This window comes from Bubalus kerabau, chromosome 5 (assembly GCF_029407905.1).
Source record: "Bubalus kerabau isolate K-KA32 ecotype Philippines breed swamp buffalo chromosome 5, PCC_UOA_SB_1v2, whole genome shotgun sequence".
Classification (NCBI taxonomy): Eukaryota; Metazoa; Chordata; class Mammalia; order Artiodactyla; family Bovidae; genus Bubalus; species Bubalus kerabau.
In genome coordinates this window covers 29,171,447-29,191,722 of record NC_073628.1, presented here as the reverse complement: position 1 = coordinate 29,191,722, position 20,276 = coordinate 29,171,447, and the positions used below count along the sequence as shown (strand labels likewise).

General features: G+C 39.5%; 1 protein-coding gene and 1 long non-coding RNA gene across 8 annotated transcripts in view; one reads left to right on the top strand and one right to left on the bottom strand.

Annotated features, from left to right (window-relative positions):
- The window catches only part of LOC129652598 (uncharacterized), a 100,951-nt gene that overhangs the window by 29,677 nt on the left and 50,998 nt on the right, over positions 1 to 20,276 (top strand). The gene's annotated exons all lie outside the window — the stretch shown is intronic.
- NELL1 (neural EGFL like 1) overlaps positions 14,645 to 20,276 on the bottom strand; it is a 1,034,994-nt gene continuing 1,029,362 nt past the window's right edge. For both annotated transcript variants that reach the window (XM_055581358.1, XM_055581357.1), the window contains 3 exons: positions 19,815 to 19,991; positions 16,860 to 17,084; positions 14,645 to 15,151 (listed from right to left, as the gene is read on the bottom strand). In XM_055581358.1, coding sequence (XP_055437333.1) covers positions 15,101 to 15,151; positions 16,860 to 17,084; positions 19,815 to 19,991 — 453 coding nt within the window. In that variant the 3' untranslated portion in view covers positions 14,645 to 15,100. The remainder of the gene's footprint in view (positions 15,152 to 16,859; positions 17,085 to 19,814; positions 19,992 to 20,276) is intronic.

The window sequence follows — 20,276 nt, the reverse complement described above, 5'->3', positions numbered from 1 at the left end:
TAAATTACTATGAAAGTGTGTAGATGTCCCTTTTAAAGTTGAATATTTTTATCACATGAGATTGGCACACCAACTGCAAATAACTCTGTGTTAATTTGCATTTATATGTGCTTAGTGTTGGTTGCTCAGTCATGTCCAACTCTTTGCAACCCATTGACTGTAGCCTGCCAGGCTGCTTTGTCCATGGAATTCTCCAGGCAAAAATACTGGAGTGGATAGCCATTCCATTCTTCAGAAGATCTTCCCGACCCAGGGATTGATCTGGGTCTCCTGCATTGCAGGCAGAGTCTTTACCATCTGAGCCTCTAGGGAAGGCTTTATATGTTTTTAAATATTTCTATTTGGTGTCTTGTTTCATGAAATATTTATTTCCCTTCTCAATAATAAATTTCATTTTTTCCAAAAATTCAGCTATTGAAAAGCTGCTGTAAATTAGTTAACTATCATTTTCTGATAATTTGCCACATTTCTCCTCAAAATCTTTTCATTCCATTATGGCACTCTCTTAGAGAGTTGGTCGCTACAATCTAGTGTTGTCATAGTGATGGTGGTGGCAGTGGTTATATTCTCAGATTAATCAAGGAGATCTTCCTCAGTGTTCGATCATCCCCATTTGAGGCTATAACATAAGATGACATCACAGTTATGAATGACAAAACTGATTATGGTTCCAACTTAGAAAAACCAAACAATCAAATGAGGATAGAACAGATGCAGCAAACTGATGTAAAGACTTGGGTTTTGAGAAATGTTTTCTGAATTTATCTCTGAATATGCCATGCATTTCTACCAACAATGTACAAACGTCCCACTTTCTCCACATCGTCATCATTTGTTATTTGTGGTCTATTTGACAGTACTCATTCTGACAGATGTGAAATGACATCTCATTTTTGGTTTGATCTGTATTTCTCTGATTATCCATGTTGAGCATCTTTTCACGTGTCTGTTAACAATCTGTATATCTTCTTTGGAGAAATGTCTTCTCAGATCTTCTGCCCATTTTTTATTCAGGGTGTTTGTTTTTCTGATATTGAGTTATATAAGCTCTTTCTATTTTATAGCTTGTTTGTTAACCCCTTATGGGTCATATTGTTTGCAAATATTTTCTCCCATTCAGTAGTCTGCTTTTTCGTTTGTCAGTGGTTTCCTTTGAGTACCAAAAGCTATGTTTAATTGGGCCACATTTGTGGTTTTTTTTCCTTTAATTTGTTTTTACTTTTGTTTTCTTTGTCTGAGGGACAGTACAAAAAAAAATTGCCAAAATTTATGCTAAACAATGCTTTGCCTGTGGTTTCTTCTAAGAGTTTTATGATTTTTAGGTCTTTCATTTAGGTCTTTAATACATTTTTTAGTTTATTTTTGTATATGTTGTGAGGAAATGCTGTAATATCATTATTTTACATGTGGCTATCTTGTTTTCCCAGCACAGCTTATTGAAAAGACTCTTTTCCCCATTGTATATTCTTGCCTCCTTTGTCATGGAGTAATCATAAATGCATGGGGTTATTTCTGGGATCTCTATTCTGCTCCATTGACCTATGTGTCTGTTTTTGTGCCACTACTATGCTCCTTTTGATTACTGTAGCGTTGTACTATAGTCTAAAGTTGGGGAGCACATCTCCAGCTCTGTACTTTTTTTCACAAAAGGGCCTTGGCTAGACAGGGTCTTTTGTAGTTCCAAATCAATTTTGAGATCATTTTTTCCAGTTCTGTGAAATGTCTTGAAATATTTTGATAGGGAGAGAATTGTAGACTGCCTTAGTAGTATGGACATTTTAACAATATCAATTCTTCCATTCCATGAACACAGTATATCATTCCATCTGTGTCATCCTCAATTTATTTTATCAGTATCTTATAGTTTTTCTGGTACAAACTTTTTACCTCCTTAATTAGATATATACTTATGTATTTTTTATGCAATGGTACTTTGGCCACCTCATGCAAAGAGTTGACTCATTGGAAAAGACTCTGATGCTGGGAGGGATTGGGGGCAGGAGGAGAAGGGGACGACAGAGGATGAGATGGCTGGATGGCATCACTGACTCGATGGATGTGAATCTGAGTGAACTCCGGGAGTTGGTGATGGACAGGGAGGCCTGGCGTGCTGCGATTCATGGGGTCACAAAGAGTCGGACATGACTGAGCAACTGAACTGAACTGAACTAATGCAATGGTAAATGGAATTGTTAAATTCTCTTTCTGATAGTTCATTGTTATTGTGTAGAAATGGAACATATTACTTTATATTAATTTTGTGCCCTCAAACTTTACCAAAAAAAAAAAAGCTCATTTGTGAGCTCGAACAAAATTTTTGTGGCCTCTTTAGGATTTTCTACTATAGTAACATGACAGTTTTACTTCTTCAATTTGGATTGCTATTATTTCTTTTTCTTTCCTGATTGCTGTAGCTAGGACTTCCAGTACTGTGTTGAATGAAAGTGGTAAGATTGGGCATCTGTGTATTGTCCCTTATCTTAGAGAAAATGCTATCAGGGTTCCACCATTTAGTATGATATTACTTGTGGGCTTATCAAAAATGATGTTTATTATGTTGAGGTATATTCCCTTAATATATACCTTGTGGTCAGTTTTTATCATAAATGGATATTGAATTTTGTAAAAAGCTTTTTCAGTATTTACTAGGATAATCATATATGTCTTATTTTAAAATTTGTTAATATGGTATATCACATTGATTTGTGGGTATTGAACCATCCTTGCCTGCATGCATATGTGCTCAGTCACTCAGCTGTGTCCAGCTCTTTGTGACCCCATAGACCATAGCCTGCCAGACTTCTCTGTTCCTGGGATTCTCCAGGCAAGAATACTGGAGGGGGTTGCCATTGCCCCCTCCAATCTCTGGGATGAGTCACACCTAATCATCATGTATGATTCTTTTAATGTATTGTTGAATTTGAGCTTGTTAATGTTAATGCTGAGTTTGCTAATTGGTGGCCTGTAGTATTCGATTTTGGTGTGTGACATCTTTGACATCATATTTTACCTTTTATTTCTTTGTCTGATTGCTGTGCATATACTGGATGGAATAGAAGAGGTGACGGTAGACATCCTTGTCTGTTCCAGGTTTTAGTGATAGGGCTTTCAGCTTTTCAACATTTAATATTATATTGGCTGTGGGTTTGTCATAAATAGCTTCTGTTGTATTGAGATATCCCCCCTATACCCACTTTAGTTAGATTTTATCATGAATGGATGTTGAATGTTGTCAAGTGATTGAGATGATCATGTGGTTTTTGTCTTTTGTTTATGTGGCTTATCACACTGTGTATGTTAAATCATCCTTGTGAACTTGGGATGAATCCCACTTGGTTGTGATATATCAACATTTTTTATGTGTGGTCGGATGTGTTTTGCTAATATGTTCTTCAATTTTTTTGCATTTATATTCACCAAAGATATTGGCCTGTAATTTTCTTTATTGGTAGTGTCTTTGTTTTGGTTTTTGTATCAGGGTGATAGTAGCTATTTGTATGTTTAGTAGAATTTGCCTGTGAAGCCACTTGGTCCTGGATTTTTGTTTGTAAGAAGTTTATTAAGCTACATATTCTACTTCACTTCTGTTGATCAGTCTGTTCAAATTATCTATTTCTTCTGGATTCAGTTTTGATGGGCTTTGTGTTTATAGAAACTTGTCCATTTCTTCAAGGTTGTCAGATTTGTTGGCATATAATTGCTCATACTATTTCCTTAGGTTTCTTTGTATTTTTCCAGCAACAGTTGTTCTCTCTCCTTTTCATTTTGCTTACTTGGGTTCTCTCTTTTTCTTAGTGAACATGGCCAGAGGTTTTTGTCAATCTTGTTTATCCTTTCAAAGAACCAGCTATTGGTTTTACTGATTTTTCTATATATTTTTTTAAATATCCATTTTATTTATTTCCTCTCTGACCTTTATTATTTCCTTTCTTCTGATGACTTTAGGTTTTATTTGTTCTTCTTTTTCTAATTCTTTTAAGTGATAGGTTAGGTTTTTTATTTGAGATTTTTCTTGTTTTTAAGAGGAAAGCCTGTATCACTGTGAACTTCCCTCTAAGAACTGCTTCTACTGCATCTCACAGATTTTCTGTGGTTGTGCTTTTACTTTCATTTGTCTCAAGGGATTAAAAAAAAAATTCTGATTTCATCATTGACCCATTGGATATTATTTAGTCTCCATGTAATCATTTTTTTCCTGCATTTAATTTTTTGTGGTTAATTTCTAATTTCATGCTATATGGACAGAAAAGATACTTGAGATAATTTCTATACTCTTAAATTTGTTGAGTCTTATTTTGTGCACTAGTCAGTCCTAGAGAATATTTCATTTGCATTTGAGAAGAATGTGTATTGTGTATTTTTTGGATGTGTATTGTGTGTTTTTTGGATGTAGTGCCCTGAAAAGGTCAATTAAGTCTAACTGTTCTGTGGTATAATTTAAGATCTCTTTTGCTCAACTGATTTTCTGTCTAGAAGATCTGTGCATTGATGTGGTTGGGGTGTTAAAGTCTCTTACTATTATCCTTTTCCTCTCAATTTCTCCATTTATGTCTGTTAGTATTTGTTTTATATATTTGGGTGCTCCTGCATTAGATGCATATGTGTTGATGAAGTCCGTATATGTTGACAAGTGTAGAATCCACTCCTGGAGTTCAAGTGAATGGTGACAGTTCAGAATAACTCATTAAACCTGTGCAGAAGGTGTCCTGCCTTCTGTGAACACATGGACATGGACAAAGGCTACAGTGGCAGGTCCCACCCCTCCCTTCATGCACCTCCCCCGACCCAAACAATGGCACCTGACCTGTAAGACAACCTGGGCTTTCTCCATGTACACCCTCCGTTGCAATCACACCAGATTCCAGCCTACCTTGCTGTTTCTGTACATCCAATCCCAGTCCTCTCCTTGTGTTGGATCTCCAAATCCTGAGTTCCAACACCCAGAACTTGTCTGCACTAGAGGACATGAGTCTCAAGCTAGGGAGTGCAGGAGAGCAGCACTGACCGTCTGTGCAGTTTTCCCTCCAGTCTGGCTGCTGTAAACCAGTTTCTATATTCTTCTCTAAGGCTCTTTTCTTGTCCTGGCCAATCTTCTCACTGGTGGAGGGGCTTCCCAGGGTGCAAGAAACTTTCCTCTTTCACAGCTCCCTCCCTCCCAGGATCACAGGTATCATCCTGAAATCTTTTTCTTTTTTTTGCTTGTTTTTCTTCTGTTATACCTAGTTATGTGGAGATTTTCTTTCCCTCTCAGCAGTCTGAGGTCTTCTGCAAATGTTTGGTAGATATTCTGTGAGAATTGTTCAACATGTAGATGTATTTTTGATAGTGGGAAGGGGTAAGCTTCATGTTCTACAACTCTGTCATCTTCATCATATTCTTGTCTGTAAAGTTTTCTACCTTTCCATGAAATATGAATGAAAGCATTTCTGGGTAGAATATTCTTGGTCATAGATTTTCCCTTTTATCACATTAAGTTTATCATGACACTCCCTTTTGGCCTGCAGAGTTTCTGCTGAAAAATCAGCAGATAGCCTGATGGGAGTTCCTTTAGTGTAACTTGTTGCTTTTCCCTTTCTGCTTTTCATAGTCTCTTTATTTTTTTGACATTTTAATTATGGGGTATCTGGGGGTGGCCCTCTATGTCTTGATCCTACTTGGAATTTTTTGTGCTTCCTGGACCTGCATGTCTTGGAAAGGACCTCACCTTTCCAAGGTAAGGAAAGTTTTCAGCTAAAATGGCTTCAAATATGTTATCTACCCCTTTACTCTCTTCTCCTTCTGGGACCTCTATAATGCAAATATTAGTATGTTTGATGTTGTCATTTGTTGTTGTGATTCAGTTGCTCAGTTGTGTCTGACACTTTGTGACCCCATGGACTACAGCATGCCAGAGTTTCTACCTTCACCATCTCCCAGAGTTTTCTCAAACTCATGTCCATTGAGTCCATTGGATGGATGATGCCATCCATCCATCTCATCCTCTGTCATCCCCTTCTCCTCCTGCCTTCAATATTTTTCAGCATTAGAGTCTTTCCAATGAGTTGGCTCTTTGCATCAGGTGGCCAAAGTATTAGAACTTCAGCTTCAATATCAGTGAATATTCAGGGTTGATTTCCTTTAGGATTGACTGGTTTGATCTCATTGCTGTACAAGTAACTCTCAAGGATCTTGTCCAACACCACAGTTGGAAAACATTGATTCTTCAGTGCTCAGCCTTCTTTATGGTCAAACTATCACATCCATACATGACTACTAGAAAAACTATAGCTTTGAATATATAGAACTTTGTTGGCAAAGTAATGTCTCAGGTTTTAAAATGCTGTCTATGTTTGTCATAGCTTTCCTTCCAAGTGTGTTTTAATTTCATGGCTGCAGTCACCATCTGCAGTGATTTTGGAGCCCAAGAAAATAAAGTCTCTCACTGTTTCCATTGTTGGCCCATCTGTTTGCCATGAAGTTATGGGACAGGATGCCATGATCTTAGTTTTCTGAATGTTGAGTTTTAAGCCAACTTTTTCACTCTGTTCTTTCACCTTCATCAAGAGGCTCTTTCGCTCCTCTTCACTTTCTGCCATAAGGGTGGTGTCATCTGCATATCTGAGGTTATTGGTATTTCTTTCAGCAATCTTGATTCCAGCTTGTGCTTCATCTAACCTGAAATTTCACGTGATGTACTCTGCATTTAAATTAAATAAACAGGGTGAAATTATACATATTCAATATGACAATATACATCCTTGATGTACTCGTTTCCCAATTTTGAATCAGTCCATTTTTCCATGTCCGGGTTCTAACTGTTGCTCCTTGACCTGCATATAGGTTTCTCAGAGGGCCGGTAAGATGGTCTGGTACTCACATCTCTCTAAGAATTTTTAATTCTTTAAGAATTTTCCAGTTTGTTGTGATGCACACAGTCAAAGGCTTTGGTGTAGTCAGTCAATGAAGCAGAAGTAGATGTTTTTCTGGAATTCTCTTGCCTATTCTATGATCCAGTGGATGTTGGCAATTTTATCTCTGGTTTCTTTGCCTTTCTAAATCCAGCTTGTGCATCTAGATGTTCTCAGTTCACATGCTGTTGAAGCGTAGCCTGAAGGATTTTGAACATTACTTTGCTAGAATGTGAAATGAGTGCAATTGCACAGTACTTTGAGCATTCTTTGGCATTGCCTTTCTTGGGGATTGGAATGAAAACTGACTTTTTCCAGTCCTGTGGCCACTGCTGAGTTTTCCAAATTTGCTGGCATACCTAGTGCAGCACTTTCACAGCATCATCTTTTAGGATTTGAAATAGTTCAGTTGGAATTCCATCACCCTCACTAGCTTTGTTAGTAGTGGTGCTTCCTAAGGCCCACTCAACTTTGCACTCTAGGATGTCTGGCTCTAGGTGAGTGATCATACCATTGTGGTTTCCAGGTCATTAAGATCTTTTTGTATAGTTCCTCTGTGTCTTCTTGCCACCTCTTCTTAATATCTTCTGCTTCTGTTAAGTCCATACCATTTCTGTCCTTACTATGCTATCTTTGTATGAAATGTCCCCTTCAGTTCAGTTCAGTTGCTCAGTCATGTCCGACTCTTTGCGACCCCATGAACCGCAGCATGCCAGGCCTCCCTATCCATCACCAACTCCTGGAGTTTACCCAAACCCATGTCCATTGAGTCGGTGATGCCATCCAACCATCTCATCCTCTGTTGGCCTCTTCTCCTCCTGCCTTCAATCTTTCCCAACATCAGGGTCTTTTCAAGTAAGTCAGCTCTTCGCATCAGGTATGAATGAAAATACCTTTAATGAATAGGACATCTTTTTTTTTGCTCTTCTAGAAGGTCTTTGGCAACCCACTCCAGTGTTCTTGCCTGGAGAATTCCAGGGAAGGGGGAACCTGGTAGGCTGCCATCTATGGGGTCACACAGAGTCGGACACGACTGAAGCAATTTAGCAGCAGCAGCAGCATCAGAAGGTCTTGTATGTCTTCATGGAATCATTCACTTCAGCTTCTTTGACATTTGTGGTTGGGGCATACAGTTGGATTACTGTGATCCAAGTAAATGATTTGACTTGGTAACAAACAGAAATCATTTTGTCATTTTTGAGACTGCACCCATTTTGGACTCTTTTGTGGACTATGAGGGCTACTTCATTCCTTCTAAGGAATTCTTGCCCAAAGTAATAATAGATAGAATGATCATTGAAATAAAACTCACCAATTCCCATCCATTTTAGTTCAATGATCCTAAAATGTTGATATTCATACTTGCTGTCCCCTGTTTGACCACTTCTGATTTACCTTGATTTATGGACCTAACATTCCAATATTGTTATTTATAACATCAGACTTTACTTTCATCACCAGACACATGCACAAATGGGCACTGTTCCTGCGTTGGTTCAGCCTTTTCATTGCTTCTGGAGTTATTTCTATACTCTTCTCCAGTAGCATGTTGGCACCTACCAACCTGTTCATCTTTCAGTGCTATATCTTTTTGCCTTTTCATACTGTTCATGGTGTTCTCAAGGCAAGAATCCTGAAATGATTTGCCATTCCCTTCTCCAGTGGACCACATTTTGTCCGAACTCTTCACCATGTCCCGTCCATCTTGGGTGATCCTACATGGCATGGCTTGTAGTTTCATTGAGTTAGACAAGACTGTGATCCATGTGATGTTGCCAAAAAGGTTTTTAAAAAATGTTCTCATCAGTTTTTATTCCTTTTTTATTTTTTAGTCAGATTCAGTGGTTTCCATTACTCTGCCTTACAGTTCATTGATCTGTTTTTCTGTATCTTGCAATCCAGCAGTCCCCAACCTTTGTGGCCCCAGAAACTGGTTTCATAGAAGACAGTTTTTCCATAGACCAAATAAGAGGAATGGTTTCAGAATGATTTAAGCACATTATATTCATTGTGCACTTTACTTCTATTATTATTACATCAACTCCACTTCACTTCATCAGGCATTACTTTGGAGGTTGGAGACCCCTGTTCTAATCTACTATTCATTCCTGCAAGTGCATTTTTTATTTCAGTTATTGTATTCATCAGCTCCCTTTTGTACTTTCTTACTTCTTTGATAAACATCTCAGTGTGTTCATCCATTTTCTCTTAAGTTCTATGATCATATTTACAATCATTACCTTGATCTCTTTATTGGGTTAATTGCCTATCACCACTTCTCTTTGTTCTTCTGGGGTGTTATCTCATTCCTTCATTTGTAACATGTTCCTTTCACTATTTTTTTTTTTTTTTTTTTTTTGCTGAATTTTCTGTGTTTATTTCTATATATCTGGTAGGTTCTGGGGTTGGGAGGCTGTGGGGCCAGGATTCCATGGTCTCGTGTTGGCCTGCTCGTAGGTATTGTTTCTTGACATGGCTGGCTGCAGTTTCCTAGGCATCCCAAAGCTAGTGCTGACCTACTAGTGAGTGGGGCTGGATCCCAGGGCAGCTGGCTGAGATAAAGGTATCTCAGAGTTGGCATTGGCCTGGTGGGCAGGACCAGAGCCCTTGGTGTCCTGGGGCTGACGCAGGCCTTAGGGTATATTTTCTGGGTCCTGACAAGACAGGCTATGGGGCTACAGTGATCCCAGGGCTCATGTCCATCTGCTACTGGGAAGGTTTCAAGGTCAGGGGGATCTGGGACTGATGGCCACCCACTGGTGGGTAGAACTTCTCCAGTCTTTGGGTGCAGAGCCCTGGGTGTCCTATTGGTCCGCTGGTGGTCAGGGCCAGGTGTTTATACATTTGGCTTCAGGGTCCCAATTTTATGTCGGCCCACTGATGGAAGGGATGAGATCCCATGACAGCTAGCTGAGAGGCTCAGGATGTCTCAGAACTGGTGTTGGCCTGTTGGTGAGTAGGACCAGAGCTGAGAGTTTCCTAGGGCTGGTGATGTCTAGCTGGTAGGAGGGCGATTTTCTGCTACTGTAGACTGGGAGGTCATGGTGGCTCCGGGGCTGTTGTCTCCCCACTGGTTAGGTGGACCTGAGTCTCAGGGTTTCTAGTAGTAGAGTCCTCAGGGTCCTGGAACTGGTGTATCAGCCTGATGGTGGGTGGGTCTAGGGCTGGTGGTCCTGGGGCTGGTGCCTACTCATTGGTGGGCAGAGTTGGATTCTGGGGTCTCTTGCTGCAGAGCCCTGAGGGTTTCCTGGGCTAGTTCCTGTCTGCTGGTATTTGGAGCTTGGTCCCGTTGGTGGACAAGGTCATGTCCTGGGGTGGCTGTGTGCTCAGGAGGTCTTAAGGCAACTTGCCTACTAGTGGGTATGGCTTTTCCCCCACCTGGCTAATTGCTTGGCCTGAGGCATCCTAGTACTTGGGCCTACAGGTTAGTAAGTAGGGAAAGCTCTCAGTGCTAATAAGCTAGAGAGAGGATTGGCAAAATGGCACTTGCCACCATCTGTGTCCGTGTGGTAGAACAGTTTCCAATAAATGACTCCCACCAGTATCGCTATCCCTAGGGTGAGTTCCAGTTGCCTCCTGTCTAGGAGACTCTCCAAGATCAGCAGGTAGATGTGACTCAGGTCTCTGCCTTGGGTCCTGGAGTGTGTGAGACTTTGTGTGCAACATTTAAGACTGGAGTCTCTATTTCCCATAGGCATCTGGGTCTTCTGAAAGAAAGTCCTGATGCCCTTCAAATGTTCTGGGGGCTCCTTTTCTTGGTATAAGACTCAAAGCCGGAGGACCCTGATGTAGGGTTCAGATTCATTGCTTCTTAAGGAGAATCTTTGCAGTTGCAATTATTCTCCCATTTGTGGGTCACTCAATGGCAGCCCACTCCAGTACTCTTGCCTGGAAAATCCCTTGGATGGAGGAGCCTGGCAGGCTGCAGACCATGGGGTCGCAAAGAGTTAGACACAACTGAGCGACTTCACTTTCACTTTTCAGTTTCATGCATTGGAGAAGGAAATGGCAACCCACTTCTTGCCTGGAGAATCCCAGGGACGGGGGAGCCTGGTGGGCTGCCGTCTATGGGGTCGCACAGAATCGGACACGACTGAAGTGACTTAGCAGCAGCAGCAGCAGCACCTGTACTTATGGGTCTTGACAATATCATAACTCCATCCCTCCCACTCATCTCATTATGGTTCTTTCTTTATATCTTCAGTTGTAGAAGATCTTTTCTATTATATTCTGGTCTTTCTCCTCAATAGTTGTGGCTATGAGAGCCGATGAGCTCAGGATCTTCTTACTCCACTATCTTGGCCTGAACTTATGACTGCTTTGTGTCATCCATTTGGAAGGAATAAGAAAAGCTCACTTGAAATTGAAATTTGAAAAAAAAAAAATCATTTGAAATCATTATGATGATGGCAGAGAGAAAACTGGGATGGATTGGGTGGTGGTTCTAAGTCTATGACAAGTTAATTATGAACTCCGGGCAATCTACCTAATATCTGAGTGTTGGTTTCATTTGCAGAAGTGAAGGTGACAAGTTTGATCAGTGGCTTTCAAGCTGTGCTCTGTTGATGTCTGTGAGTTGTGGTGGGATATATGAAGGTATTCTAGTTCTCCAACCTTTGTTCCAAGCAGAGATAGTCGTCTTTTATCTGCTTTTTATAGTAAAGCACTGAATAAATTTTATTTTTGAACCCGTCTTATTGCTTAAGAACATCTGAAAGCCACTAGAGTAGGTTGTTTTCACCACACCATGAAAACTTTTGATGCTATAAAAGATTATGAATTTAAAAGAATTAATAGAAAAAGTACCCTATGCAAGGCTCTAGGCTGAATGCTAGAAAATAATTGTATACAGCTTAGCCTATTGCATAATACAAGGAAAATGTGTATTAAGTCCTTAACAGTGACAATTAGTGTAGCGCTAGAAAGCTCAGAAGAGGGGAAGCTCTGAGACTAAATATACACATTGTATACGAATACATAGTGTATTAATATACATCAATTGCATATAAGTATATGTAGATTATGGTACCTATATACAACATGATATATGTATATACATATATTTCATATGCAACCTAGAAGGAAATGAAGCAAAATTTATGTTTAATAGATGTGTCTTGTTAATATATAGGACTTTCATCTCCATATTCTACTCTCCTGAATCACAGTGCTTTTACAATATTGAAAACTGAAGGGTAGCTACATAATTGCTTATGCATTTACCATTGTTCCTTACCAATGTGTGTGTTACAGTTGCAGACAATGGTTATAATCTGTAAGGAGATATGTTTGTCAAACACTTTTTGGTTCATTAAATGGACATCCATTTCACACTGTAAATCAGAGCACAAGATTTAAACACTTTCCATCAGGAGATTCACCACACTTTTAAAAATAACGTTTTTCAATTTCTGGCTGGAGAAGATATTTCAGGCAGTAATTTATTTCAATAGGATCCCCTCGTGGATTAAAGATTGCTAGCACCTTCTAAAGGACCACATACTGGTGATCTTTAAAGTAAAAACTAGTCTGTTCATCTTTTTATTTCCCCAGCAGAGCTTAGTATAGTACTTTATGCATAAAGTATTCCATTTTTAATAAAAAAAAGTCATCAATTATTTCATAGGAAATAAGCCTCTTATTGATAGGATTTGGCAGTAGTTTCAGTTGTGCTACTAAATCTCAATAATATTTTGTCAAGTTAGTACAGATTAAATTTATCTGAACTGAAATGAAAAGAAAATACTGAGTCTTAATGATTGTAGTTGTAAAACACATTTTTAGGATGAGCCATCTATGCTAATGGATCTGCAACAAAGTATGAAAATATACAGATTCAATGAAAACTATTAAATTCTGGAAATTGCCTGGAAAAAAAATGGAAACAGATATTCTAAAATTCATACCAGTGTTTAGTCATCATTTACACCAGACACTGGCAAACTTTTTTTAGAGGCAAGATGATTATATTTTTGGTCTTGTATCTTTGTTGGAACTACTCAGTTCTGTCATTTTCTTCAGCAACAGAGAATATATAAATGAATGTGCATGGCTGTGTTCCAATGAAATAGGCAGATGGCCAGATTTGATTCAAGGGCCCAGAGTTTGCCAGCCCCTCACTTATATAGTCACAGATGATTCTTAATTTGCCTTTGTTTTTGCACTGATAATTGACAGCTATTTTTAATGGAGGTTCCCTAAATATTTTCTAGATGATTTTAAAAATCTCTGTTCCAGGAATACATTTAAATAATTAAAATACAGATGTGTTCTAATTTACCACACTATAGTTGCTGCTGCTGCTAAGTCGCTTCAGTCGTGTCTGATCTGCGTGACCCCATAGACGGCAGCCCACCAGGCTCCGCCGTCCCTGGGATTCTCCAGGCAAGAACACTGCAGTGGGTTGCCATTGCCTTCTCCGACCATACTATAGCAGTAGTAGTCAAATAGAGCTTTAATTGCTATATCATAATTTAGCACACAAAATTGACCTCATGTGGTGAATTATATCGGAGAAGGCAATGGCAACCCACTCCAGTACTCTTGCCTGGAAAATCCCATGGACAGAGCAGCCTGGTAGGCTGCAGTCCATGGGGTCACTAAGAGTCGGGCACGACTGAGCGACTTCACTTTCACTTTTCACTTTCATGCATTGGAGAAGGAAATGGGAACCCACTCCAGTGTTCTTGCCTGGAGAATCCCAGGGACGGGGGAGCCTGGTGGGCTTCCATCTATAGGGTCGCACAGAGTCCAAAACGACTGACGCGACTTAGCAGCAGCAGCAGCAGGTATTAGAAACACTTAGATGTAGTTCACTTGAAACTACAACCTAAGTTTGAATTTTCAGCTCAGATAAAATGTCATTTTCACATTTTATTCATTTTGTGTAACTCAGTTACTGCCAACTTTTAAAAATAATGGTAGTGGCTCAAATAAAAATATTCAGTGTTCTAAAACAGCTACTGAATATATAAAAGTATATAAAAATATACTTTCTTAAAAGTATATCATCTACCATATAAGATGTTGCATGATTTAGTAAAAAATATCATTGGGAAGGCATCAGGAGACCTGATTAACGATCCCAGTGTGTTATAAGTCAAATAGATCTGAACAAAGTGGTTGACTGGGATACATTAATTTACTCTTACATAATGTAGGAATAATACCCTGCACCTATGCTATAATGGCAACTTGTATGAATAGGCATGGAAGTCCCTTGTCAGTTATTAAAGTGAAAGTCACTCAGTCATGTCTGACTCTTTGCAACCCCATGGACTATACAGTCTATGGAATTCTTCAGCCCAGAATACTGGAGTGGGTAGCCTTTCCCCTCTCCAGGGGATCTTCCCAACCCAGGGATGGAACCCAGGTCTCCCGCATGGCAGGTGGATTCTTTACCAGCTGAGCCACCACGGATGCCCTGTAAGTTATTGAATACTATATAAAATGAATGCAAAGATACTTTTTGTTTCAATGCCAGAAAAGGCTTCAAGCATTGTTGCTTCTAAATTGTGGCTTAAGATTTTGTTTCATTTTGTTTGTAAGAGGGAGGAGAAAGTTCTTTGCAAAATAGCTATTTATTTATATCTGTGGTCTTTCCAGTCTTTAACATATCATAATTGCTTTCAGCTGGTTTAAGCTGAATGAGTGGGGATCTAGATGTATCCAACAGTTTGCAATTTAAGATGCAGTTAGGCTATACATACACATGTTAATACATTTCACAGGAATCTGAATATTAAGTATTCAGTGGATGGGACAAAAATCACAACAGGCAACTTTATTGTAGAATTTGATCCAAAAATCCAGAAAAAAATAAATAAAAGGAGCCAAGTCTCTATTATGTTTGTACACAAAATAAAGCAAAAATACATCAACATTTACCATGAGATCATTTAAATGTGTCTGTAAATGATCTGATAAGGGAAACGTGATTTACAACACGGGAAACTTTTTTTTTCTTTTTTTTACAATTATAGACTTAAGTGCAATGCACCGTAGGTCACCTAGTCTAGGTTAGCAAGAATGAGCAACATGGTAGGTCCAAAAGGCAACCCCCAAACACCTTCCTTCAATGGAAACTTTGGTAATTATCTGTGGCTTAAAAAAAAAAAAAAAAAAAAAAACCCAAACACCAACTCCTTCTTCATCATGTTGGATGGTTATTTTGTCCATTTTTCTTCTGCGATGATGAGTCCATTTTAAATACTTCAATTATTATGAAGACACTCCAGATCCACAGAACAGCAGACACTTCCATTCTGTGCATCAAGACACAAGCATTAGCCAGAGACATAGAATACAAATCAATACGCAGCGTCCACTTTTACATTCAAAATGATCAGCTACATTTTGAGACCAACTCCATGAATGCTCTAAAAATAATTACTAGAAAAATGCCAGAAGAGGAGTAAAATAGAAGCCAAGACTTATGAGACCCTGCAGGGCCCCTCTTGTTGGGTTCTGCTGGCAGTGAATCTTCATATACCCTCTCTGAACTCAGACCATGCTTGAGACTCCTCTCTATTTCCAACTTGTTTGTTCACACAGTTTGTTCACTACAATTACTCTGATTGAGATTCTTTCCAAAATTAACCCTCTGAAAGATAAATTACCATTAATAAAACTAGTCAAAATACCAAAAAAAACCTGAAAATAACTCAAAAATGGCTTCCAGAAAGGCAGGCATATTAGGGGTAAATACAAACTCTCTCGTGGTGACTATGAGAGGGAAGGTACGTATCAATTATTAAGAATTCACGAGAAATCAATTATACATATTAATATTAAATATGGACTTCCCAGGTGGCTCAGTGGTAAAGAATCCTCCTGTCTATGCAGGAGATATAGGAGATGCTGGTTCAGTCTCTGAGTCTGGAAGATCCACTTGAGGAGAAAATAGCAACCCACTCCAGTATTCTTGCCTGGGAAATTCCATGGACAGAGTAGCCTGGTGGGCTATAGTCTACGGGGTTGCAGAGTCAGACATGACTGAGCAACTGAGCATGAGCATGCACACAATGTAAATATACGTTTATAATTCTCCTAAATGATTTCAAAGCTGACCTCAGAGAAATAATACTGAATACCATAGGTCTATATATTCCCTGGTCATTGTGTTTGATGGAATATGGGACCATAACTTTTACTTTATGAAGTTTGATGTCCTTTTCCTATTAGGGCTGCATTGTAAGATGATACTTCTCAGAAAAAAGAACCCACATTTATAACAGCATAAAAAGGCAAGTTGGGATCCTTCTACTGATGCATTAAGCTGAACCAGGATTTGATAGAATCAAATGGATTAATATTTTTAACATGCTTAATCATGGGAATTTAAGCAGATGTTTCAGCAGAAATTTAACCCTGCCTAAAGTATACTACAGTCATAGTTCTCCATAAACTTAGAAGGGAGGAAGGGGTCAGTTTTTAATTTTAAAGACATGTGAGGATGTCTCATGGGAACTTCTCCAAAAAGACAAGAAAATAATCACAGTTAAAGAAATCTTACAGCAGGAGCTTCAAGTCCTTGCATTAGGCATTGTGATAATTAGACAAAGCAAACAACTTCATAGATTTATAGAACACTTTCTTCTAACATAGACAGTTGCCTGAAAGAGCTTAAAATTTTTTTTCCAGGATGAAAGTAGATCTTTTTTTTTCTTTCTTTCCCATATTCATGTCAAAATAGCTTAAATCAGCCATAATTGGGCCTAGGGTCAATTATTTAAATTCCATATTTTACAGGCAAGAGAGGACTATTTTGTTCCATGTTCATTTGGAATTTGCTTTCATACACAGTACAACTATCATCCAGTCAGACAGATTAACCTCCGGAGAGAAACAAATGCCTGTCTGTGTTTCCACGCCCCTGGGAACCCGTGCATTCAGAACTATCAGGAGTGGGCCTCCTGCAGGTGTTCGCAGGCACGTGTCCGAGGCCTGGTTACCCTCAGGACACCCAATTACCTTGCATTTGCAGGTTGTGCAGGGAGATCCAGCCATTGTCCACACTGAGCCGCTAAGCCTCGAAAGGCCATAGCTGTCCAGGCAAGTTTTTCTGATGTCATAGGCGATATTATCAGCCAGGCAGGGGTCACTGACACAGCGGGGACAACATTCCCCTTCCAGGATAGTTGTGTACTCACAGCTCAAACTGGGGCAAGTGAGCGGCCAGCAGTCTACCTCTCCTTCCTGTGGAGAAAAAGTGAAAAAAAAAAAAAAAAAAAAAAAAGCCTCCTCATTAGCTTTCGCACAATCCTGTTGCCAAAGTCCCAGAGAGGGAAATCCTCAGGAATCCCCATGACTGCCCTCCCTGACTGCTCCTACTTTAGAATTGTTATGTGTATGATGCTAAATGTGTATGACATGCTTCCTCCTTAAAAGAGGAATACAGACATCATCTCCTTCAGTGTGCTTTTGCTGACTGTCTATATTGCAGCCATGGAGACAGTTAGGTCCCATCTCTCTGTGCCAATGGCAACCCATAATTATTTTTTAGTGATTCTTATTGATCCTTATTATAGTTATTAATACAATTCCAGATTAAGTTTTGAGCTTTCAGGTTCTGGGCTTTTCCCTTTATCTCCCTGATCCTTAGCACAGTTCTGGTCAATAAATGCTAATCAAATGAACAAAGAGATGATACTGGGCTAGTGTATTAAGAGAAACTTATTTTTCTTAAGGCCAAAGGAGGAACCTGAGTCACTGTACTATTTCAACAACATCACACTGAGTTGCTTATGTTAGATTTAGAACTGAGGTTGTGCAATATCAGGAGAACCGTTTCAGAATGGTTTGAATGTTCTGTCTGGCCAATGATACGTCACTAACGTGCAGTACAGTGTTACAGTTTAGATGCAGCGTCCAAGTAGTCTATAAACTGGCACCTGTGGCCCCACTGAACTGCACACAGCAGATCTGTTTCTCTGTGTAGTCTTCTGTTATCATGACACTTATTATAATCAGTGCAAACTCATACTCAAACTCAGTCAGCATCACAAGATTATGGCCTTTGATCAGCTTCATGATTGCCCATGTCTGTCATGCTCACGGGGCTTCCCAGTGGCACAAGTGGTAAAGAACCCACCTGCCAATGCAGGAGATGTAAGAGACATGGGTTCAATCCCTGGATCAGGAAGATCCCCTGGAGGAGGGGATGGCAACCCATTCCAGTATTCTTGCCTGGAGAATCCCATGGGCAGAGGAGCCTGGTGAGCTACAGTCCATAGGGTTGCAGAGTCAGACATGACTGAAGCAACTTAGCACACACGTTATGATCACTGTTACATCATCTGGGATCTGGCATGTGCAAATTATTGACATTAAATATAACCCGCTATATTCTCAAGTCATCACAAAGTTATATTCATTAGCATCAGTTTTCCAAGAAAATATTAGGGTCTGGGATGGCGGGGGATACTCTTGAAATTCTGTAAAAATTTCATGTCTAAAATTAATACTCGTTCTTCTGAGTGCTGCAGACTGGCTTCTTAGAAATGCAATTTTTCAGGCTGATATGTGAGCTAATTCTATAGCTGTGTTGAGTTTGTTCTTGACTGAGAGATATGAAAATGGCTATGATTTGAATATATCTGAGTTATATTCCTCAGTATTAGGAGTAATTAAGGAGGAATTATTTCTACTAAGATTATCTGCACATTCGCCAGGTGACTTTAGAAAATCCAGTGGAAATTTACATCATGATGTCTCTGAATGCCTGTTTTTATGCAATATCTATAGACTGAATCATTAACTTTAGAAAATGTTACATTACAAAATGTAGCTAACAGTTTCTATTACAAATTGACTTAGTTATGACTCAACTCCACTGTCTGTAATTCCCTCAGAGACAGAATATCATATTCACTATGATAAAGTGTTTTAACAGTCTTTGCAACATTAGGAATCTCTGTATATAGGAATCTCTGGTATAATCTGAAACAGAAAGAACCAGTTCCAGAAATTAAGCTTTTTCTCTGAAATTTCTCAAACCTGATTATACCCTTAGTATCCCCATATTTAGATACAAAGGCACCCTTCATTTTTCTATATGAAGGTTTAGCTCTTGAAACCAATTTTTCGATCCAGGAAACATGAACTGTAGTTAACTGCTGTGCATTACGTACTTTCTATGTGTCAAATACTGTATTTGCCATTCACACATATCTCTGATCTTCACAACAGCCCTACAAAATAGGTGCTCATCCACTTGTAGACACTGAAGGAAAGAATGATCAAGTGAAATGCTGGGACTTGCCCACGTTAATCACACAGAGCTTGAATGTGGGAGAACCAGGACTGAATTCTAGGTCTCGATGGCCTAGAATCAATATCATTCCCTGGTATTTCTACTATGTTCTGTTATCTCTCATACTGAAATCTTTATTGCCTAACGTCCCAAGAAATGAAAGACTTGACTCTGTAAGAACTATGACTCCTGATCAAAGCCTCAAAAGCTTTCTGTCATTTGGGGATTTTTATTGTCCTGGATTTGCTAAAAAGTAGCAGTTGCAAAGTAACTTGGGCCAAATTTGTCCTATGTAAATGTCTAGCATACTGTTTTGTTTTTTTTTTAACTCTATTTTATTTTTAAACTTTACATAACTGTATTAGTTTTGCCAAATATCAAAATGAATCCGCCAGAGGTATACCTGTGTTCCCCATCCTTAACCCTCCTCCCTCCTCCCTCCCCATTCCATCCCTCTGGGTCGTCCCAGTGCACCAGCCCCAAGCATCCAGTATCGTTTTAAACAGCATAATATGAATGTCTTCTGGAAGAGCATTTGCCCCTTCACTAGCCACAGGACCCACACCTTCCTGCCCAGGATCACAAATAGCAGGAAACTAAAGCCCACAGGCAACTGAGTTTGTAAACCCCTCGAGAATATAAGGGACAACACACTCTGAAGGAAGACAGCATACCAGACACCGGCACTGCTGGCAGCTGTGAGTCCAGTTGTCTCCACTTCGATAGAGCTTGTGTCCATTTTGATCCAAACATTGGCTTGTGACCCTGGTGTCACACTCTGGGCAGCAGAAAAGGTCAACGCTTGGATTCTGGCAATCACATGCTGTCCGCCGGCAGAATATCTTCCCGTCCTATTTAGAAGTGAAGTTAAGGAGGTTTCATCATTAGGGAAGCAATAAGTCTGCACTAAGAAAACTAGTCTTATAAACACTTCACAGAGCACATAGGACAGATTTCTGACAGTCATAGTAACCCCCCGGCCACCTCCCGTTTTGCTCAAACAGATGCGCACACATGTATACTCAAGTATACACACCCTGTTTTCCCCTGCCCTTGCCTGCAGAGCAGTCTGTGTTAACAGGGAGACGTTTCTAAGTTTAAAAAAGAAATGTTCTTGAAACTTTTTTCTAAATGTT